We start from the raw sequence: 24,598 nt of genomic DNA, 5'->3' as shown, positions 1-24,598 counted from the left end.
TTTGCCTTTCTTCATGGCATAGATTCAACAAGGTGTTGGAAACGTTCCTTGGAGATTTTGGTACATATGGACATGATCTCATCATGCAGTTGCTGCAGATTTGTCAGCTCACATCCACAATCCGAATCTCCCGTCCACCACATCCCAAAGGTGCTCTATTTGATGGAAATCTGGTGACTGTGGAGGCCATTGGAGTACAGTGAACTCATTGTCATGGAGTACAGTGAACTCATTGTCATGTTGAAGAAACCAGTGGTGAGATGATTTGATCTTTGTGACATGGTGCATTATCCTGCTGGAAGTAGCCATCAGAAGATGGATATACTGTAGTCATAAAGGGATGAACATGGTCAGCAACAATACTCAGGTAGGCCGTGGCATTTAATCGGTGCTCATTTGGTACTAAGGGGCCCAAAGTGTGCTAAGAAAATATCCCCCCACACCATTACCCCACCACCACCAGCCTGAACCATTTATACAAGGCAGGATGGATTAATGCTTTCATGTTTACGCCATATTCTGACCCTACCATCTAAATGCCAACCTCAACAAGGCACTTTTGTCCACACAACAGCCGCTCACTGGTTATTTTTTCTTTTTCGGACCATTCTCTGTAAACCCTAGAGATGGTTGTGCGTGAAAATGCCAGTAGATCAGCAATTTTTGAAATACTGAGACCAGCCTGTCTGGAACCAACAACCATGTCACGTTCAAAGTCACCTAAATCCTCTTTCCTTCCCATTCAGATGCTCGGTATGAACCTCAGCAAGTCATCTTCACCACATCTAGATGCCTAAATGCATTGAGTTGCTATACGATAGGCTGATTAGTAATGTGTGTTACCAAGCAATTGAACAGGTGTACCTAATAAAGTGGCTGGTGGGTGTATAAATTCTGCAAAATCAGCTATCACAAATAGAAGCAGCATATATAGCATATAGATGGACTAGGATCAATAAATATTTATGTAATGCACATGAAACATGTATTTAGTTGCAGGCACTGGAGTATTTTCACTGCTTGTGAAGTAAAGTGTTCAGCACGATAATGGAAATCCATGTAAGCTAATGGCTAAAACATATACTGTAGATGTCTGTAAAATGCAAACCTTAACAAAACAGGAAATTGCTATGCTTTTAAAATGAAACAGGTTATATATTGTAACTACACAGGACCAAGGGAAGAGAATCCATAATCTAAGTAATACAAAGTACAAGTGTAGCGATAGCTCACCCAATCAGGCTATAGTTGATATCTTTTTGATACTCCTAGAAACTAAGATCAAGATGCTTATCGATTTCTATGGCCAATGTTACTTTTCTTTGGGGCTCACACATTAGCTGAATTAAATGTATGTATTAAATTCTATAAAACAACATGACTAGCTAATATATTCTACACTCCCCGAGTGGGGGAAAAAATTAGATTTTTGTACTTACCATAAAAACCATTTCTCTGAGTTCATCGACACAGCGCTCCATAAATCATAAATACTGAGATATATATCCTCCCCCATGAGTAGGACTAGGCAGAACAAAAAACACCTGGCTGTGCCCATGGCCCGTCCTCAGCTGGTATATAACCCCCCTCTCTGCTCTAGGTATTCAGTTTAGTAGCAAGCAGTATTAGAAGTATCAAAACTCCTTACACTCCTTACAGGGGTGGGTGCTGTGCCTGTCAAACTCAGAGAAATGGATTTTATACAAAAACCCCATTTTCTCTTTCGTTCGATGGACACAGCGCTTCATAAATCATAAGTAGTGGGACATCCAAAAGCAGTGTCAAAAGGAAAATGAGGGGGGGGGGGGGAATAACTCAAGGCTAAACACAAGAGCCCCAACCAGGACACAGGAGCCTTATCCAGGTCACAGGAGCCCAATCCAAAAAAACCCCAAAAATTTAAGAAAAACACTCCTCAAGAGGGAAAAGCCAGTGTTAAACAGCAGCCTGCAAAACCTTGCGGCCAAAAGAAGCATTCGCAGATGCCAAAGTATCTACTTTGTATAACTTGGTGAAAGTATGCACGGACAACCAAGTGGCCACCTTGAAAACTCGAAATGAGGCTTGATGATGGAAGGCCCAAGAAGTACTCCGCGCCCAATTAGAATGCGCCATGACAGGGAAAGGAGGAACCTGACCTTTAAAAGAATAGGCTTGAATCACCGTCTGTCTGATCCATCTCGAGATGGTAGCCGAAGAAGCGACCAGCCATTTTCTTGGTCCTTGTGTAACCACAAAGAGTAGGTCTGACCTCCGAAAAGGACTCTGTGGCTGCCAGATACACCCGAATCACTCGAACCACATCCAAGATATGCAGAGCAAATTCCTTGGGATGAGCCGGCTTGGGACACAAGGAAGGCAACACAATGTCCTCATTCAAATGGAAGTCAGAGACCACTTTGGGCAGGAATGGTGGTCAGGGACGAAGACTACGTCAGGATAGTGCCACCAACTCCGATACCCTGCGGGCCGAGGTAACAATCACCAAGAATGCCCCCCTTTGGGACAATGTAGGCAAGGGAATCTCCTGAAAATTCTCAAATAGAGGTTTCTGGAGAACGGAGAGTACGAAGTTTAAATCCCATGGCGGCAAAAGAGACTGTACAGGTGAAGCAACATATCGAACCCCCTACATGAAGGTACGAACTAAAAAGTGCATGGCTAGTGGTCGCTGAAAGAAGATTGCCAAGGCAGACACCTGGCCCTTGATGGTGTTCAAGGCCAACTTCTTCTCAATGCGCCGCTGGAGAAAGGCTAAGATCCGAGCCACAGAAAAGGATCGAGGTCGAGGATGAGCGCCAATCGACTCACACCAAGAAATGTAAGCTTTCCACGTACCATGGTATATCTTGCTAGAAGACGACTTCCTCGCCTTCTCCATAGTAGGAATCACTGATTCAGACAAACCTCTATCCCTCAGTACCTGGCTTTAAATAGCTAAGCCATTCAAACCAGCGACTGTAAAGCAGGATGGTAGATCAGTCCTTGTGACAACTGGTCTTCTCTGAGAGGTAGCCCCGAAGAGACGTTTACAGCCACCAGAATGATTAGAAGACCCTTGCCCTTAATTCCTCACAGAAACCACGGAAGAAGCTTGAGCCGAGGATGATACTGGCCTTACTGTGCCGCTAGGACATCTGCGCCTTCTACCAGAGGAACTCGTGACCTCGCCACGAACCTCCTGTGGAGCCAAACCTGCTAAAGGAGCTGCATGTAGGACTGTGCAAACAGAACTGTCTTGAAGGTGGATACCACCAGACTCATGGCCTGTGGTTCCCGAAATTTGTCCAGAGGAAGGACCAACCTGGTTAGAATTAAAACCCTATCTAAGTAGTTAAATTTCCAGGACAGGGATAGGGGGGACCTTAGGTAGTTCGGACATCACTTGAACCTTTGCTGGAATTATATCCGCACAAGGAAACTCAGAGCCCAAAAACCCCGAAATCATTAACTTTGCCCCCTTTCTGGGTACCCACAAAAGAAAAATTTTGTGGATCTCCTTGATGCTCACAAAGCTGGCCCACGAAGCCGGAAATCAGCGAATATGTCCCCCCCCACCCCAGTTATGGGTGACGGCAGACCTTCATGCTGAAGGGGTCTTGCCTGCAGATCTGGACAAGCCAGCTCTAGTCTTACCAGACCAAGGTTGCATGGAACTCCTGAGGAAGACTTGCAAGATCTATTTTCTTTATTTGAAGTCCCGGGAGCAAGAAAGAATTTTCTATGAGCTGAGGAGGGCGGCCCCATGTGGGACGAGGCTCCTTCTCTTTCCTAGACTGTGGCAGGAAGGTACTCTCCCCCCCCCCCCCTGTGAGACCCTCAATGAGGTCATCCAGAGTAGCCCCAAACAGGTGATTGCTTTGAAAGGGCAGAACAATGAGAGCTTTCTTAGAGGCCTGGTCTGGTCTGCAGACCAATTCTTAAGCCACAGCACACGCCTAATCACCAACGATGAATCAGAAAGTTTGGACAGCATGGGAGCTGTATCCAAAGCTGCATCACAAATAAACTGCAGCCCATGGACCAACTGGTCCGCTAAATCAACATAAGCAGCAGGAACCTGCTCACCTCCCAGGCCCTGGTGCAAAAGCTTGGCTCATTCAATTAGGGTCTGAGACACCAGGGCTGAAGCCAAGACTGTCTGCAATGCCGAAACAGCCATAGTAAACATGCTGTGTGCCACAGCCTCCACTTTCTTGTCAGCCAGGTCTTTAACCACTTTAATACCGCTCACGGTAATACTACTGCGGCAGAGCGGCACGATACCGCTCAGCCACGTAGTATTAACGTGATGCGCGATCACGGCTCCAGAGCGCGCTCCCGCGCGCCGCGGGTCCCGATCCCGATGTCATTCGGTAGGGAACCGATCAGTCATCAGATACTGACCAATGATTTTTGGTCAGTGTCTGTAGATCGGTCCCCACCAATGGCAATCTGTCCCCTGTCTGTGTAATGTAAACACAGACAGGGGAAGTGATGTCACTGTCCTTCCTGGAGTCCTTTCGGTTCCAGGAGAGAGACAGAGACACACCAAAAACGTGAGTTCCACCAAGCAGCACACTGACACACCTCACATAGGTACATTTAACCCCTTCATCACCTCTGATCACCCCCTGATCACCCCCAAAACCCCTCACAGTGAACACTATATACAGTGGTATACAGATATTTTACTGATCACTGTATAAGTGTCACTTGTGAGCGTAGTTTGCGCCTGCGTTAGGCCCAAATAGGGTTAGGGTACCCGCCACCTATCCCCTAATAAAGTTTTTACCCCTTGATCAGCCCCAGTTAACCCCTTCACTACCTATTACTCTGTGCACTAAATACAGTATATAGGTAAATACTGATCACTGTATTTAGTGTCACTAGTGACCCTAATTTGCGCTTGCGCTAAGCCCATATAGGGTTAGGGCACCCGCCACCTATTCCCTAATAAACTTTTAACCGCTTGATCTTCCCCAGTTAACCCCTTCACTCCATATAAATCAGTGCACTAATATATACAGTATATCAGATAACTACTGATCACTGTATTTAGTGTCACTGGTGACCCTAATTTGCGCTTGCGCTAGGCCCGAATAGGTTTAGGCCACCCGCCATCTATCCTCTATAAAGGTTTAACCCCTTGATCTCCCCCAGTTTAACCCCTTCACTTCCCTGTCACAGTGTTCACTATATACAGTGATTACCGATCACTGTATTAGCGTCACGGGTGACACAACTTAGGCTAGCTAGTTAGCGTCAGGGTCCCACTACACCACCGTTACTTAGCGTCAGTTAGAGTCAAGTACACTAACACACACACACACACCACCGTTACTAGTATAGTGTTTGAACAGATCAATATCTGATCTGATCAGAACTATACTAGCGTCCTCATAATTTAGTGTTCCCCAAACGCAGTGTTTGCACAATCAGCACTGATTCCTGCTAGCACCTGCGTTTAGCCCCCCTGCCCAGCCCACCTTACCCAGGCAAGTGTAGTAATCAATAGATTACTGACACTTCCAAAAAACACAAATCACACAAAACCGCTGCGTTAGCAGAGTCAGGCCTGATCTCTGTTAGCACTAGCAGTTTTTCTTTGTAGCGACCAAATAGTCCTCGACAACCAGGTGCTTTTATTACCTAGTAGTCGCATCACTGTACGAGTAAATTTAGCTACCAAAATGACAAAACGTTCGCTCAGTGATGATGCTATATACAGTATAATGGCCATGTCAAGTGAGAGCGATGGGGAAGCCTCACTGTCAGAATCAGGGTCAATATACGAACCAGATGACAGCAGCGGCTCCCTGACAGATAGCTCCGACAGAGGGGTCCCTGCTAGGGTCAGGCGTACCCGACCCCATTCTGGAGTTGTTGACTTGCAAGAACTGGAGGTTTCTGGTATGCAGCAGAGTGCCAGTACTAGTGCCGCTCACACTTCTCGTGAACTGGCAAGCACGAGCGGCCTAGTACACCCTGGACCTTCAACCAGCACTGCAGTATCACCTGGTGACGTGGCGAGTCACCTGAGTGCAGTTGAAGCTGGTGCGGTGGCTAGCACGAGTAGTGGCCCGCAGCCACCGCGTATCCGAAGACAGGCCCGTAGAGCCCATAGTGTCCTCCCTGAAGCGCTGGCATATCCTAATTGGCAGCCCACAGATTCCACAGCGCCAGTACTTCCCCCATTCACCGCCCAACCCGGAATCCAAGTGGAAACAGCTGGTTTTAATCCCATAAACTTTTTTGAGCTGTTTTTCACTGAAGATCTTTTCAGATCTATTGTGGACCAATCAAATTTGTACACTCAACAATTCATCGCCGCCAACCCAAATTCACCCCTTGCCAGACCATTCGCCTGGAATCCTATTACGATTCAGGAGTTTAAAACCTTTCTGGGCCTTTCCTTCAACACGGGCATTACAAGAAAGAATGAATTGCGGTTATATTGGTCCACTGACCCAATTCATCAAATGTACGTGTTCTCTGCTGCTATGTCCAGGGCTCGATACCAACAAATATTTCGGTTCATGCATTTCAACGACAATGAACTCTGTCGTCCTCGGGGAGACCCTGAATATGATCGGCTCCACAAAATTCGGCCCCTCATAGACCACTTCAATCAGCGGTTCGCAGCCTTGTTTACCCCCCAACAAGATGTCTGCGTTGACGAGTCCCTGATTAAGTTTACTGGTCGCCTTGCTATCAAACAGTACCTCCCCAGCAAGCGTGCCAGATACGGGGTCAAGTTGTATAAGCTTTGTGACAGGGCCACAGGCTATACAGTTAATTTCCGTGTCTATGAGGGAAAAGATAGCACTGTGGAGCCCCCCGACTGCCCAGGCTACATAGGGAGCAGCGGCAAGATAGTTTGGGACTTGGTGTCACCCTTATTCGGAAAGGGGTACCACTTGTACGTGGACAATTTCTATTCAAGCGTGCCACTTTTTAGACACCTCTATCAATTGCAAATTGGCGCTTGTGGCACCGTGCGATCTAATCGCCGGGGCTTCCCCCAGCGGCTAGTGAATGCCCCACTGAGCTCGGGGGAGAGAGCCTGCTTGAGGTGCGAGGAATTGCTTGCAGTGAAGTGGAGGGACAAACGAAACGTTTACGTGCTGTCCTCCATTCACCCAGACACGGCAGTCCAAATTACTACGGTCACCGGTGTTGTTGAGAAACCCCTCTGTGTCCACGACTATAACCGTAAAATGGGAGGGGTGGACTTCAACGACCAGATGATGGGACCGTACTTAATTGCCCGTAAGGCCAGACGCTGGTACAAAAAAGTGTCTGTATACCTATTTCAATTGGCTGTTTACAACGCTTTTGTCTTATACAAAGCTTCTGCTGGAACATTATCCTTCTTTCAATTCCAAGAAGAGATAATCAGAGCCCTTGTGTATTCAGCTGGTGCTCCTGCCCAACTTCCCCAACCAGATGCAGTGAGGCGGCTGCATGAGAGGCATTTTCCGCAATACCTCCCGAGTACCGATACCAAACGATACCCCCAAAAAAGATGCCGTGTCTGCAGCAAGCGCGGATTTAGGCGTGACACCCGGAATTATTGTCCCGACTGTCCTGACCGACCTGGTCTTTGCCACGGTGACTGTTTCCGTCGCTACCACACACTAGTGGATTATTAGCATAGGGTACAGCACGGCACAGTTTAGGGCACATTTACACAGGGTCTCAAAAGATGTTCGATGGCTATCGTCATTTTGAGAGACCCGAACCTGGAACCTGGAACTCGACGTTTGAAGAAAAAAAAAAAAATACATAAAAGCCAAAAATAGTTGTCGTCTCAGTCATTTTTTATGTTCTTCTACACTTCCTATGTACTTTTAATGTACTTTGTTTGTTTTTCATTCTTTTGTGACCTGTTTCTCTTGCAGGTACTCGTCGGCTACCACGCATTGATTTCATATATTCTGACACAAACAGTGTTTGCGCTCAGCATACATGGATACCTTTGCTGATAGCAGCTGTGGTGATTTTCTGATTTCAGCACTGCAGTTAAAATCCTATTTTGGTATACGTGGATAGCGCCGTGTATACCCATCATTAAATTCAGTGGGTGGTTGTTTGGGCGGTTAATGATGAGAATCCAAAAACTTTTGTTGTGTCAGTCATTTTATATGTCCTACTCTTCCTAATGTACTTTTTTTTAATGTACTTTGTTTGTTTTTTCATTCTTTTGTGACCTGTTTCTCTTGCAGGTACTCGTCGGCTACCATGCATTGATTTTATATATTCTGACACAAACAGCGTTTGCGCTCAGCATATATGGATACCTTTGCTGATAGCAGCTGTGGTGATTTTCTGATTTCAGCACTGCAGTTAAAATCCTATTTTGGTATACGTGGATAGTGTCGTGTATACCCATCATTAAATTCAGTGGGTGGTTGTTTGGGCGGTTAATGATGAGTAATACTACGCATTATTCCTGTGCTGATTTCTGATAGGTTCTCTTTTTTTTCGTTCAGCCCACAGGCTGCATGAAAAAAAAAAAACCTATATGCCAAACAAAGACCAGCAATGTACTGGTACGTTGCTGGACTTTGAGTGGTTATACCAGGATGATGCCTGCAGATTTAGGCATCATCTTGGTATCGTTTTTTACAGCAAGCGGTCGGCTTACATGTAAAAGCAATCCTAGCGGATAATTGGCCGCTAGACTGCTTTTACATGCAGTGGGAGGGGACTCCCCCCCCCCCTCCTGCCGCCTTCCGCTGCCTTCCACGGTTTTTCTCGGGCTCTCCTGTCCCACCGGTTAACCCGAGAGTGCAGCCGGTGGTTCAATTATCTAACCATAGAGCTGATTGGAGATGAGAATGGCTCCAATCATCTCTATGGCCTAAGATGCCGGAGGCTACGAGCATTTCATAACTTCTGTTTCGCCAGAAATAAACAGCGCCATTGGGAAATTGGGAAAGTATTTTATCACACCAATTTTGGTATGGTCAGATGCGTTAAGGTCAGAGGAAAGATCTAGAGTATAAAAGACCCCAATTTTTTTTAAAAAGAGTACCTGTCACTACAGATTGCTATCATAGAGGAAATTTAAATTCACCGTGATAACAATAAAAATGATTAAAGAAAAAAAAATGAAAGAAAAGGTGTCAAAATAACATAAGAAAGCAAATTAAAAAAAAAAAAAAACAAAAAAAAAAATCAAGCCCCCCTGTCCCCCCGTGCTTGCGCGCAAATGCGCGCACAAGCGTTGGTCTAGTGTCATATGTAAACCGCAATTTCAGCATGCATGTGAGGTATCGCCGTGAACGCCAGGTCGAGGGCAGTAATTGTTGTGGTAGACCTCCTCTGTAAGTCCAAAGTGGTAACCTGTAAAGACTTTTAAAGGCTTTTAAAACCGTACGTAGTTTGTTGCCGCGGCACGGGCGTGCGCAATTTTTAAAGCATGTCATGTTAGGTGTCTATGAACTCGGCATAAGATCATCTTTTAAATTTTACCAAACAATTTGGAATTATATAGTGTATTTCTGCATTAAAAATAAAAAAAGTGTTTTTTTACGCAAAAATTGCGTTTGGAAAATGTGTGCGCAAATACCATGTAACAAAAAAAATTGCAACATCCACCATTTTGTTCTGTAGGGCCTCTGCTTTAAAAAAATATATAATGTTTGGGGGTTCAAAGTAATTTTCTTGTGAAAAAAAAATATTTTTTCATGTAAACAAAAACTCACAGAAAAGGCTTGGTTTTCAAGTGGTTAGAAGAGTGGGTGATGTGTTGCTAAAATTGAGCATAAAATGCCAGGACTGTTCAAACACCCCCCAAATTACCCCTTTTTGGAAAGTAGACACCCAAAGCTATTTGCTGAGAGGCATATTGAGTCCATGGAGTATTTTATATTTTGCCCTAAGTTTCAGGAAAATGACAATTTGTTTTTTTTTTTTTTTTTTTTTACACAAAGTTGTCACTAAATAATATATTGCTCACGCATGCCATGGGTATATGTGAAATGACACCCCAAAATACATTCTGCTGCTTCTCCGGAGTACAGGGATACCCCATGTGTGAGACTTTTTGTCAGTCTAGCCGCATACAGGACCCGGAAAACCAATCCGCACCTTCTGGCTTTCTAAGGGCGTAAATTGTTGATCTCACTCCTTACTACCTATCACACTTTTGAAGGCCATGAAATGCCAAAATGGCACAAAACCCCCCCAAATGACCCCATTTTGCAAAGTAGACACTCCAAGCTATTAGATGAGAGGCATGATGAGTCCATGGAATATGTTATATTTTGCCACAAGTTTCAGGAAAATTATTTTTTTTTTTTTTTTTTTTTTACACAAAGTTGTCAGTAAATGATATAATGCTCACACAAGCCATGGGTATATGTGAAATGACACCCCAAAATACATTCTGCTGCTTCTCCTGAGTACAAGGATACCCCATGTGTGAGACTTTTTTGCAGTCTAGCCGCGTACAGGACCCGGAAAACCACTCCCCACCTTCAGGCTTTCTAAGGGCGTAAATTGTTGATCTCACTCCTTACTACCTATCACACTTTTGAAGGCCATGAAATGCCAAAATGGCACAAAACCCCCCCAAATGACCCCATTTTGCAAAGTAGACACTCCAAGCTATTAGATGAGAGGCATGATGAGTCCATGGAATATTTTATATTTTGCCACAAGTTTCAGGAAAATTATTATTTTTTTTTTTTTTTTTTTTTTTTACACAAAGTTGTCAGTAAATGATATAATGCTCACACATGCCATGGGTATATGTGAAATGACACCCCAAAATACATTCTGCTGCTTCTCCTGAGTACAAGGATACCCCATGTGTGAGACTTTTTTGCAGTCTAGCCGCGTACAGGACCCGGAAAACCACTCCCCACCTTCAGGCTTTCTAAGGGCGTAAATTGTTGATCTCACTCCTTACTACCTATCACACTTTTGAAGGCCATGAAACGCCAAGATGGCACAAAACCCCCCAAAATGACCTCATTTTGCAAAGTAGACACTCTAATCTATTTGCTGAGAGGCATGGTGAGTATTTTGCATCTCTCATTTTTTTTGGAAAATGAAGAAAAAACAGGAAAATGCATTTTTTTTCCTCTTTTTTCAAATTCCAAAACTTTGTGACAAAAAGTGAGATCTGCAAAACACCCAACATGCCTCTCTGCAAATAGCTTAGGGTGTCTACTTTCCGAAAAGGGGTCATTTGGAGGGGGGTTGTGCTGTCTTGGCATTTCATGGCCTCCGAAACTGTGATAGGTAGTCAGGAGTGAAATCAACAATTTACGCCCTTGGAAAGCCTGAAAGTGGGGGTTGGCTTTCGAGGACCTGTACTCGGCTAGACTGCAAAAAAGTCTCACACATGTGGTATCCCTGTACTCAGGAGAAGCAGCAGAATGTATTTTGGGGTGTCATTTCACATATACCCATGGCATGTGTGAGCAATATATCATTTAGTGACAACTTTGTGTAAAAAAACAAAAAAAAAAATAATAATAATATATTTCCCGGAACTTGTGGCAAAATATAAAATATTCCATGGACTCACCATGCCTCTCAGCAAATAGCTTGGGGTGTCTACTTTGCAAAATGGGGTCATTTGGGGGGTTTTGTGCTATCTTGAAATTTCAGGGCCTCCGAAACTGTGATGGGTAGTGAGGAGTAAAATCAGCAATTTACGCCATTAGAAAACCTAAAGATGGAGATTGATTTTCGGGGTCCCGTACACAGCTAGGCTCCCAAAAAGTCTCACATATGTGGTATCCCTGTACTCAGGAGAAGCAGCAGAATATATTTTGGGGTGTAATTACACATATACCCATGGCATGTGTGAGAAATTTATCTTTTAGTGACAACTTTGTGTTAAAAAAAAAAATTTTTTTTTTTTTATTCATTTTTCAAACACCTGTGACAAAAAAATTAAATATTCAATGAGCTCAACATGCATCTCAGAACATTCCTTAGGATGTCTACTTTCCAAAAAGTGGTAATTTGGGGGGGTCTTGTACTGCCCTGCCATTTTAGCACTTCATGAATTGAGATAGGCAGTCAGAAATTAAAGCTGCGTAAAATTTCAGTATTTACACCATAGTTTGTAGACGCTATAACTTTTGCGCAAACCAATAAAAATACGCTCATTGAATTTTTTTTTGTCAAAGACATGTAGCTAAATATATTTTGGCCAAAAAATATGACATAAATTGAGTATATTGGATATTTTTTAAAAGACAAAGTTGAAAATTTCATTTTTTTGCAAAATTTTCGCTCTTTTTTTATTAATATCGCAAAAAATAAAAAGCGCAGAGGTGATCAAATACCACCAAAAGAAAGCTCTGTTTGTGGGAAAAAAAGGACGTAAATTTTGTTTGGGTACCACATTGCATGACCGCACAATTGTCAGTTAAAGTCGCACAGTGCCGAAGCACAAAAAGTGGTCTGGACGTAAGACAGCAAAATCCTCCGGTTGTAAAGTGGTTAAAGGAAGGCGATTCCTCTACTGGGATCATGGTTGCTTTATTTTACCTGGAAACAGGAGGGCCATCCACTGGTGGACTAGAACACTTTTTAAAAGTGACTCCTCAAAAGGGTAACTTTGGTTGTTCCCATTCCTTATAGGTAAATCTGTCAAAATAAGGCACATAAGGAAACCCCTTTGGAGTGCGAGGTGACTTATGCATACCAAAAGACACAGCCAAGTCCATGGGCACATCAGCCGCATCCTCTGATTTTAAAGTCTCACGCACTGCAGTAATAAGTGCATCTACTAGTGCTTTTTCATTCGCTGCTGCGACCATAGAGGAAAAATCTTTACTATCGGATGGATCTGGGGGTGTGATATTAAGCCCCCCTGGACAGGCTGCAACCATGGCGGCATCAGGCTCAGAATCAGATGAGACAGGTTGGGCAGGGGAAGGCAGGGGACGCTTCCTCCTGGGCCTTTGCGCAGACGTCACTTCCACCCGGGATACTAAGGACTGCAGGACCACCATCAGTGCAACCATGGGAAGCTAGAGTTCTGAGGGACCTGCCACCTCCATGAGGGGGATGTGACCCTGAGGGAAAGGAAGATCTTGCAGTACAAACAATCTTTTGGCACCACTAAAGGCCCCCCCCCCCCAAAGCTCAGGGTACCCATCAGCAAAGAGAGAGAACAGGGACCCCCAAGGACTCACCCTATCGACCAGAGGAGCGCTGCAATTCGAACCCAGCAAACCCATGGATGCCATCTGCTTCACATATCCCAGGACAGGAAGAGGAGACTGAGGAGGAAGAGGAAGCGCTCCGGCCTCTCCACGAGATTCCGGCTATCTCCAGCGTCTTGCATGCTGTGTCCCACCACCTTGTGCTGGTTCCGTCCTCTGATCCCTACATCTTTGTGGAGTATTGCAGCAAAGTAGGTGTTGGAGAAAGGAACCAGCACACAGTGGTGGACAACAGGCTTCTGACACTCCTGGAGTGTTAAATGCGGACGGCGCTTTCAAAGGCTCCAGCACTGTAATGGAGGGGAGGCAGGAGAAATGGCCCACTGAAGAAGTGTATGCTTGGAAATCTGACTAGATCAGACTGGGCCTCTTTAATGCAATTTCTTCCAGTCTTACAGACCCAAAAAATTTAATGCATAACTAAATGCACATACAAACTGCCAAACACTAATATGCGTTGATATGCATTTGTACATATGTACACAATATAAAAGAGGAACAATATTGAATTGCTGATACAATCAAGCCAGGAAGTGAAGTACACATGATAAAGTACCTTTTATAAAACATGATTGCTATAGTGTACATATTTGTTTTTATAAGCTGCAATACTTAAGCACGTTTTACATAATTAAAGTAATTGAGTTTTATATTCCAATATATGTCATATTCTGAACAAGAAATCATAAATGATGAGGTCTCATCTATAAAAACATAGCTGGAGCATCTACAGTATGAACAATGAGTATGACCAGCTGTATAAACATAATCATCAGTGATTAGGGTTATACAAATTTGGCAAAAAAAAGAGATGTTCGGCCATATGCTATCACTTTCTTCCTATTTACATCTCTAAATTTTCAGTCCCTGGTTGTGCTATGATTCCTGTGCTGTCAGCAGGAAGATTTATTTATACTGTGTTGTGCCATTGAAGTCTGAGAGCTGTTTGGATGCTCAGGCTGGGAAGAACTGAAGCGTGATAGTCGTAGAAGTGGCCAGCGAGTTCTCAGCCAGCAACAAATACAAGGTAAACACAACTGTGCACAAAACTCCTTGTCCGCTTTCTGCAAATCATAATGACAAAGAGAGATTCGTTTAAGAAAGGTAGACATCTAAATTTTAAACAAATATAGCAAACACATGATCACAATGTATTATAGGATATAGAAAAATCCAATGAAAAGCAAGTAACCTACAGTGAGGAAAATAATTATTTGATCCCCTGCAGATTTTATAGGTTTGCCCACTTACAAAACCATTAAGGGTCTATAATTGTTATCATAGGTGTATTTTAAATGCTAGAGACAGAAAATCAACCAAAAATTCAGAAAAAAAAAAAAACATGCTACAAATATTATAAATTGAGTTGCAGTTCAGCGAGTGAAACGATCAAAAGTATTTGATCCCCTACTAACCAATATTAATTCTGGCTCCCACAGACTGGCTACAGTATGTGCTCATGTGGTACACAGATTAGTCCCATCAATTAACCACCTAAGGATTAGGCTTATTTCTGCCGTTTGTTGTGTACAAGTTAACCACTTAAGCCCCGGAAGATTTTACCCCCTTCCTGACCAGGGGGTATTTTGCGATTCGGCACTGCGTGACTTTAACGGACAATTGCGTGGTCGTGCGACGCCGTACATAAACAAATTTGACGTCCTTTTTTTCCCACAAACAGAGCTTTCTTTTGGTGGTATTTGATCACCTGTGCTATAAACAAAAAAGTGCGTCAATTTTGCAAAAATAACAATATTTCTCACATTTTTTTATATGAAATTCCCCCCCAAAAAAATGTAAAAATCTGAATTTTTTAACATTTTCGGCCAATTTGTTTTATGCTACATATGTTTGGTAAAAAAAAAAAAATCACAAAAAGCGTATTTTGATTGGTTTGCGCAAAAGTTATCGCGTTTACTAACAAAGGGAAAAATTTTTGTCATTTTTGTTATTTTTTTTTTTTAACGCGTAATGGCGGTGATCAGTGATTTTTTTTGCGGTACTGAGACATTGGGGTGGACAGATCGGACCCTTGACTGACATTTTTGACACTTTTGGGGTTACCAGTGACATTACTGCAGTAATCAGTGCTATACATATGCACTGTTACTGTAAAAATACACTGGTAGTGAAGGGGTTAACTTTATTTGAGAGGGAGGGGCTGTGTGTGTCCCTAGGGGCGTGATTCTAACTGTGATTGGCTGTAGCTTGAGCTGTAGGAACAATGATCAACGGTCCTACATAGTAGAACCGTATGATCAGTGTTTCTACACAGGGGAGAATGACAGGCGGCTTGTTTACACTAGCCGCCTGACTTTCTCCCTCTGCAGCGACATCGGGTCCGCCGGTCACACGCGCGTGGGGGGGTCCGTGACCGCGCGCGCTCGCTCCCCAGAGCCTCACAGGCTAGTGATGTATATATACGTCACTTTGCCTGTGAGGGGCTGACCGCCGCAGTATATCTACTTGCGGCGGTCGGCAAATGGTTAAAAATCTGTATTTTGTGCTAGAACCCCCAAACACTACATATTTTTTTTTTTTTTAGCAGAAACCCTAGAAAATTAAATGGACATCATTGCAATACTTTATGTCACACCGTATTTGCGCAGCGGTCTTACAAACGCAATTTTTTTTGAAAAAATACACTTTTTTTAATTAAAAAAAGAAAACAGTAAAGTTAGTCCAACTTTTTTGTATATTGTGAAAGATGATATAATGCTAGATAAATTGATACCTAACATGTCATGCTTTAAAATTGCGCAGGCTCGTGGAATGGCAACAAACTTCGGTACTTAGAATTCTCCATAGGTGATGGTTTAAATTTTTTTTACAGGTTTACTATAAAATTTGACATGTGTGGTTTGAACACTGTTTACATATGTGGGCGCGGTTTGCGTATGCATTCGCTTCTGTGCATGAGCTCGGAGGGACAGGGCGCTTTACATTTTTTTTTTCTTAGTTTACTTTTTTTTTTGTATAAAATTTGACATGTGTGGTTTGAACACTGTTTACATATGTGGGCGCGGTTTGCGTATGCATTCGCTTCTGTGCGTGAGCTCGGAGGGACAGGGCGCTTTACATTTTTTTTTCTTAGTTTACTTTTTATTTTTACACCGTCTCTTTAAATTTATTATTTTTTTTATCACTTTTATACCTATTACAAGCAATGTAAAAATCCCTTGTGATAAAAATAAGCATTACAGGTCATCTTTATTGTGAGATCTGGGGTCAAAAATACCTCAGATCTCACATTAACACTTAAAAGCACAAAAAAAAAAAAAAAATTACATTTGGTTAAAAAATAAATAAATAAATAATGGGCCCTTTAAGGCAGGAGAGACGCCTGATATCGCTCCGATCCTCCAAGAGCATAGCGTGTCGAGTGGGGGCCATCTTGCCTTCACTCGACTTCCTGCCCATCACTACACCAGATCGGATTGTTTCCGCCGCTACCGATAGCTCCGGTAAGCGGGGGAAACAACCTGAGAAGTGGCGGAAGGGGGAACCTCCCCCACTGCCCATAAAAGTGATCCAGTGTTGAATCTACCACTTGGACCACTTATCAGATTCCAGATTGCCAGGTGTATAAAAAATACTGGGGTTATGGCAGCTAGCTGCTGTCATAAGCCCGGTGTTTAACATCAAAGTATTGACGTATATACACGGTGGGTGGTCTGGTAGTGGTGCTCCAAATGACAACTCGTTAATTGTATAAAAGACACCTGTCCACAGAATCTCTTTTTTTCCATTCAAACCTCACCATTATGGGCAAGACCAAAGAGCTGTCAAAGGACGATGTCAGGGACAACATTGTAGACCTGCACAAGGCTGGAATGGTCTACGAGACCATCAGCAAGAAGCTTGGTGAGAAGGAGACAACTGTTGGAGAGAATATTCGCAAATGGAAGAAATACAAAATGATCACATGAGACCAAAATTTAGCTATTTGGCAATAACTCGACTCGCCATGTTTGGAGGAAGAAAATTGCTGGCTATGACTGTAGGAACACCATCCCTACAGTCAAGCAGGGAGGTGGAAACATTTTGCTTTGGGGCTGTTTCTATGCTAAAAGGTACAGGTCGACTTTGCTGCATTAAGGGGCCAAAGGATGGGGCCATGTATTGTAAAATCTTGGATGAGAACTTTGTTCCCTTAGCCAGAACATTGAAGATGGGTCGTGTAAGGGTCTTCCAGCATGACAATGACCGTAAACATACAACAAAGGAGTGGCTCAAGAAGAAGCACATTAAGGTCATAGAGTGACCTAGCCAGTCTCCAGACCCTAATCCTGGTGGGAGCTGAAACTTTGCGTTGCCAAGCAACAGCCAATAAACCTTAAGGATTTAGAGAAGATCTGTAAAGAAGCCTGAACCCAAATTCCTCCTGAGAGGTGTGGTAACCAACTACAAGAAACGTCTTACACCTCTGTGTTTGAAAACAAGGGCTTCTCCACCAAGTACTAAGTCATATTTTGGTCAGTAATCAAAGATTTATTTTACTCAAACTGAAACTCAATATATAACATTTGTATCATATGTTTTTGGATTTTTGGTTGATGCCGTCTCTAAAATTTTTAAATACACCTATGATAAAAAAAAATTATAGACCCATCATCTCTTTGTAAGTGGGCAAACTTACAAAATCTGCAGGGGAGAAAATATTTGATTGCCACACTGTATAAATTAGAGATCGACTGATCATTGGCAAGCAGATATATCGGGGAAAGGGCCGATATGCCCTTTCCCCGATATATCGGAATCGGCCTCTGAATTATCGATATTGCCGATACTGCCGTGACATCGGGTATGTTGCGCCATGCGCCTCCACGCACTCTGGGACAGCTTCGGCCACTATCGGATGTATCCACAACAGTCAGTGTGTTTAACAGAAAACACAGCCACTGCCAGTAGAGTCTCTGGAACCTGGAGTCAGCTGGTCAGTGAGGGATTCTTGCTCATTCAGTGACAGTCACAGACTACATAGTGCACAGTTTAACACAGCCGGCGGCCTGCCGCGGCCACATACAAGCCTGTAGCACCACAGGGTGCCAGCCAGCCACCCACCCACCACAGAGTGCCAGCCACCCACCACAGGGTGCCAGACATACACCCACCCACCGCAGGGTGCCCGCCAGCCACCCACCCACCACAGGGTGCCAGCCAGCCACCAAAGGGTGCCAGCCACTCATCACCAAAGGGTGCCAGCTAGCCAGTTTTTTTTTTTTTTTTTTTAAGCCGAATATTCAATTTCAGTAGTAGTGTCTTTCAATAGTCAATGGAGATGGATGCAGATCTAAAAATTAAAAGTGTGGTATGAGACTATTTCTCATCTCCATCTCCAGGAAAATCAGCAGCACTGTGCAAGACGTGCAAAAACAATGTAAGCATGGGATCAATAACTGCAAAAAACAAAAATACGTCAAATCTTTGGGCCCATCTAATGCCCCGTACACACGTGCAGATTATCTGAAGACTTTTGTCTGCAGACTTACCAAAACCATATAATATGAGGTCAAACCTAAACACTTTCAATTTGTATGCAATCCGGCAGGCCCTTGCACTACATAGAAAAGGTAAGTCTGCAGACAAAAGTCTTCAGATAATCTGCACGTGTGTATGGGGCATTAGAGTTCATCATGTTGAACTATTTCATGCAGGACAGAAAAAAACAAAATGAATCACAAGGTGAAACATCACTATCCCAGGCAACAATAACAGATATGTTTCAGAAAAAAAACAGGTGGCTAAAATCAGATGGAATGATAACCAGCTATTTACAATAGTGTCTGACTGTGGATTTAAGCGGTTGATGTCCATAGTTGAGCCAAGGTACACACTGAAGAGTGACAAGTTTTATCGAACCGAAATGCTGGGAAAGATTCACCAAAAGGTCGTTGAGAAAGTAAAGGCTATGCTTAAACCAGAGAATGCTGGCAACTCACTTTCATTCACGACTGACTGCTGGTCAGGAGAAACAGAATCACTAATGAGTCTTACATGCCACTACATTGACAGCGGATGGACAAGAAGGCATGTGGTGTTGAATACAAAAGTGATGCAAGGGGAGTACATAAAATAAATCTTTCTAGGCATGCTAGAAGAATGGGGAATCACCAAAGACTGAGTGATGCTTGTGCTTCGAGACAGCGGAGCGAACATGGTGATAGGAATGAGACTTGCTGAAGTGTAAGACCTCAGTTGCATGGCACACACCCTCCAACTTGTGGTAAATGATGGTCTGTCAAACCAGAAAGCTTTGCTTGACATAATTAGCATGCTGAAGAAGTGCGCAGGCCATTTGCACCAATCAATTTCAAGCAGCGACTGAGGTGGATTCAGGAAGACCTTGGCCTACTCAAAAACAACTTGATACAGGCTGTTCCAACACGATGGAACTCAATGCTACACATGCTGCAAAGGATGCTGGAGCAGAAGCGAGCTCTTACCATATATTACGGTGAATATGGACTTGGAGGATATTCTTGTCCTACTGCTGATCAGTGGGACATTGTAGCCAATTTCATTGAGACCCTCCTCCCCATAGAGGAAGTGACACTAGAGGTGAGTCATTACAACTCATCTGTGTCATCTGTCATCCCAGATCAACGGGAAGGACCCAACACACGTAGAACTAAAACATGTAGGCAGGCCATGACAGCCTCACCAAACGTTTTGAGAAGCATGACGAGAATAAAAATGTTGTGCTTGCATGTCTTTTGGACCCTCAATACAAGAACCATCCTTTCTCTTCTGATGATGTATTGGCCAAGGCAAAGTAATGGCTGACAGAAGATATTCAACAGGAGGTTCTGGAGGTTCCTGCCAAAAAGAAAAGTAAAGAAGAGCAAGGTTTCTAATGTGGAAGAGCAGGATGCTTCAAAAGGAGAACAATGTCCAAAAAGACAATGGACAGAAGAGAAACTTCATTGTGGTGAAATAGATGACATGTTCAGTGTAATATTGGGGCCTCATGCGGAGGATTCTTCTCAACCTGCAATAATGAGCCTGGATGATGAACTTCATCTCTATTTGAAGGAACCAGTAATTGACAGAAAAAGTGGTGATCCTCTTCAGTGGTGGAAAGAAAATGAGGCACCCCACAAAAGACTTGCATCCCATGCTAGAAGATACTTTTCTGCTCCTCCTATCTCGTTATCAAGTGAGCATGTTTTTAGTGAAGTGGCAGCAATTTATGAGAAAAAAGAAGCCATTAACTGGTGAACATGCTGAAATATTATGCTTTCTGCACTATAATATTGTTCTACTTAAGTGGGAGTATTGGAAGTGTAGTAGTATAGTACTAGTGTCCACTTCACTGTCTCCAATCCATTCCACTGTCTAGCTTTTGTCTAGCTTTTTTTCTAGCAGTTTTGCACTGACTGAGCTGCACTGCAGTCAGTGCAAAACTGCTAGAAAAAAAGCTAGACAGTGGATTGGAGTCAGTGTGCTGCAGTAGTGCACCACTCATTGCTGCAATAACTTTAAATCACTACAGCAGTGCAGTCACTGCAGTAGTGTAGTAGTGATTTAAAATTATTGCAGTGAGTGTACTACTGCAGCAGTGGTCCACTGACTCCTCCAATCCACTGTCTAGCTGTTTGTTGTCTAGCTTTTTTTCTAGCAGTTTAATTTGCACTGACTGCATTTGCAGTAGTGATTTAAAATCATTGCAGTGAGTGCACTACTGCACTGCAGCAGTAGTCCACTGACTCCTCCAATCCACTGTCTAGTTGTTTGTTGTTGTCTAGCTTTTTTTTTTTTCTAGCCATTTAATTTGCATTGACTGCAGTTGCAGTAGTGATTTAAAATAATTGCAGTGAATGCCCTACAGCACTGCAGTAGTCCACTGACTCCTCCAATTCAACAAATGCCTTGCGGTTTGTTGTTGTCTATTTTCTAGCAATTCACTTTGCAATGACTGCAGTGTTAAAAATGTTAATAAACAAACATTAACATGTTCATTAACAGATTTGTGTCGAGATTTGTGTTTATTTTGCAAAATTTTAAATGTACAAAATATCGGCCGATACCAATATACATTGGCCAAAATATCGGTATCGGCAACGAAAACCCGATATCAGCCGATCACTAGTATAAATACATTTTATGGATTGTAGGTTGAATGACAGGAAAACACCCTAACCTTGGGTGTTGGAAGAAGTATGCTTTACATGTTGTTTCAAGTTGACTATTGTAGCTGTGAGTGTTCATTCTTCATGAACAACAACTCTAGTAAAATATAAATAATAAAATAGTAAAATATAAAAAAGTAAAATGTCGAAGGTCCAAAGTTTGTCAGCATGCCACAGAAAGGGAGCTGTACCCCTGGCCAGGCTATCCACTTAGACCAGGATTCTTCCCATGCACTGGTTTCTTGAAAGCCAACACCTTGTTTATATAGTATGTAACTGCTTTGGTATTTTTTTCACATAAATACTTACGGGGGCTTTGCTGGGTTGCTGCTTCTTCATTCTTTTTGGTCTTAATTTGGTAAAATGTTCAAGCTTTTTTGCTTCTTCTGAGGGTAGTTCCGCAATGACACTGGAAGATCTCTTCTCATGTTTAATGGAGGGGTGTGGAGGGTCTTCAAAATGTATTGGGACATCCTCAAGTGCTTTGTCTAGATCAAACTCCATTTCTTACAAAAGAAAAGAAATACACCACACAGTCAATACCAATTTTGTCTGCCATGATTCAAAAGCAAACTAGGTTATCTGCAATTGCAGTTTTTGTAGGTCATATTTTGTAACAAACAGCTCTTGCAGTGTATTTTTTTTTTTTTAGCAAATACTATCATAGATATTATTCTACTGAATAATAAAGTAGTCAATTTACTCACCAAATGCTCTAGACACCGGACGCAACATTCTGCTGTGTATACTCTTTCGCTTGGACTTGGGAGTCATCTGTAAATATATAAACACTTTCCCTTAAAAAAAATACATTGTTTATGTGGTTAACACCAATATCAAGAGCACATTACTCAAATACAAAATAAAATCAATAAAGACAAATGTTTTTTCAAGATATACTGTATTTAACACTTGTGTACAAAGTGTTACAGTAACCTCTTCTTCAACCACTCATTTATTGAATTAAATTCATAAATTAAAGATCAGCCACTTTCAGACTTTCAGCAGTTTTTAAATGTTTCTGAATATAAATTTCCTTGCATATGGAAGCAAAAAATGACATTTGAAAGGCACACAATCCAATATCTTGCAACTACAAAAGAGCCAAGGCATAATACACACAGCAGATACATTACAGTATGCTCCTCATTAGTCTACATTGTGTATTTTGCCCAGCTTAGACCATAAGCTTTTTTTTTGTTTATTTGTAGGTTATTACATTACTCCTTTCAACCTTGATACGATAATCAAACATCCATACTGACAGGTTTATCATTAATGGAAACTGCATGTCAAAATGATCACTAAATTCAGAGAATCAGACAGTGAAAGTCATATGTAAACCTTCACATGTCTTCTTAGGCCTTGTTCACACAAGGCAATTTGATCCATGCCCCATGCAGGGTCGAGTTTACCCACATGGGGATGCACAGGTGGTTAACATTTGTGTGGGTGCATGTTCCCGAACTGACCCTTGGTGCTTTTGGGGCTTTGCACCTGCACAGATGTCACATTGGGAGCAGCAGCTATGTTTGTGCTGCAACTGCTTCCCAATAGAAAGCTATGGGAATCCTGGCATGGGAATGCACACACCTGTGTATCCCCATGCCGGTAAAACACGGCCCTGCACAGGGCATGGATCAAATTGCTTTGTGTGAATAAGGCTTAAAACTAAAGCCTCGTACACACGCAACGATTATCGGCTGACCGATCCTCCGACTTTTGTCCAAGTTGTGTTTTGTTGGTTGGAATGTGCCTATACTGCACATGAATTTTCTCGGCCAACAAAATTCTACTTCAGAAGTGATGTCATGTGTTGGTTAGTTTTCTTTTTGTTTTTTCTTCACTTAGCATGCCCAGACTTGCTCATCAGATTTTTCCCTGTCGAAATCTGACTGCCTGCACGAAAATCAGCCGTTGTGTTGACGGCCAACAAAAATTTTATAGTCTGCACACCAGATTTTTTTCGGCCGAAAAGTCGGAGTTGGTTGTCGGAAGCATCATACTAACAAGCCGAAAGTCGGCACATCGGACGTTGGCCGAAAATTCCCTGCCAATTTTCGACGCGTGTGTGTACGGGGCTTTAGATTTTGCTCACACCTTCCTGACTCTCTACTGGTGCAGAAATGTGTGGGAAAACACTAGGACTGATGGGAAGGTTCAATAGCAGGAGGAGCAGGATTAGGTTTTACATTTTAAAGAAATGTAAAGACTTTATATAATTTAAATGGTCTACATTTCTAGATCTAGAAAATGTAAAGACTTAATATAATTGAAATTGTCTAGATTTCTAGCTCTAGTAAAATGTTAAATAAATGTTAAATACCTACTGTATATTTCTGGATCTACTGATCTTTTTCACATGAGGTTTTTTATTAAAGGTAACTTCTACTAACAATCTTTTTTTAAAACTCTGCTTGGATTACATAGGCTTGTGACAGGTTTAATTAACTAGGATACCGTTTTACTAAGATAAACATGTAATGTAGTCCAAGTTCTTCATAATTTTGACATAGTAGTATTAGTGCTAGAGATGTCCTGTCTTAAACTACCTTTAATCAGAAATGTATTATTTAACCACTTAAGCCCCGGAAGATTTTACCCCCATTCCGACCAGGGGGTATTTTGCGATTCGGCACTGCGTGACTTTAACGGACAATTGCGCGGTCGTGCGACGCTGTACCTAAACGAATTTGGCGTCCTTTTTTTCCCACAAACAGAGCTTTCTTTTGGTGGTATTTGATCACCTGTGCGATTTTTTGATCACGCGCTATAAACAAAAAAAGAGCGTCAATTTTGCAAAAATAGCAATATTTTTCACATTTTTTTATATGAAATTCCCCCCAAAAAAAATGTAAAAATCAAAATTTTTTTAAATTTTCGGCCAATTTGTTTTATGCTACCTATGTTTGGTAAAAAAAAAATCGCAAAAAGCGTATTTTGATTGGTTTGCGCAAAAGTTATCGCGTTTACTAACAAAGGGAAAGATTTTTGTCATTTTTGTTGTTTTTTTTTTTAACGCATAATGGCGGCGATCTGCGATTTTTTTTGCGGTACTTCGACATTGCGGCGGACAGATCGGACCCTTGACTGACATTTTTGACACTTTTGGGGTTACCAGTGACATTTCTACAGTAATCAGTGCTATATATATGCACTGTTACTGTAAAAATACACTGGTAGTGAAGGGGTTAACTTTATTTGGGAGGGAGGGGCTGTGTGTGTCCCTAGGGGCGTGCTTTCTACTGTGATTGGCTGTGGCTTCAGCTGTAAGGACACTGATCAACG

The 24,598-nt window shown here is 42.5% G+C and overlaps 1 protein-coding gene across 2 annotated transcripts in view; it reads right to left on the bottom strand.

Annotated features, from left to right (window-relative positions):
- Positions 1-24,598, bottom strand: part of CARMIL1 (capping protein regulator and myosin 1 linker 1) — a 477,665-nt gene that overhangs the window by 44,613 nt on the left and 408,454 nt on the right. For both annotated transcript variants that reach the window (XM_082259259.1, XM_082259260.1), the window contains 2 exons: positions 22,018-22,084; positions 21,620-21,816 (listed from right to left, as the gene is read on the bottom strand). In XM_082259259.1, coding sequence (XP_082115385.1) covers positions 21,620-21,816; positions 22,018-22,084 — 264 coding nt within the window. The remainder of the gene's footprint in view (positions 1-21,619; positions 21,817-22,017; positions 22,085-24,598) is intronic.

Source organism: Pelophylax lessonae, assembly GCF_965119305.1.
Source record: "Pelophylax lessonae genome assembly, chromosome: 5".
NCBI classification, from domain to species: Eukaryota; Metazoa; Chordata; class Amphibia; order Anura; family Ranidae; genus Pelophylax; species Pelophylax lessonae.
The sequence above is the reverse complement of the archived record's forward strand: the minus strand, read 5'-3'. Positions and strand labels throughout refer to the sequence as shown.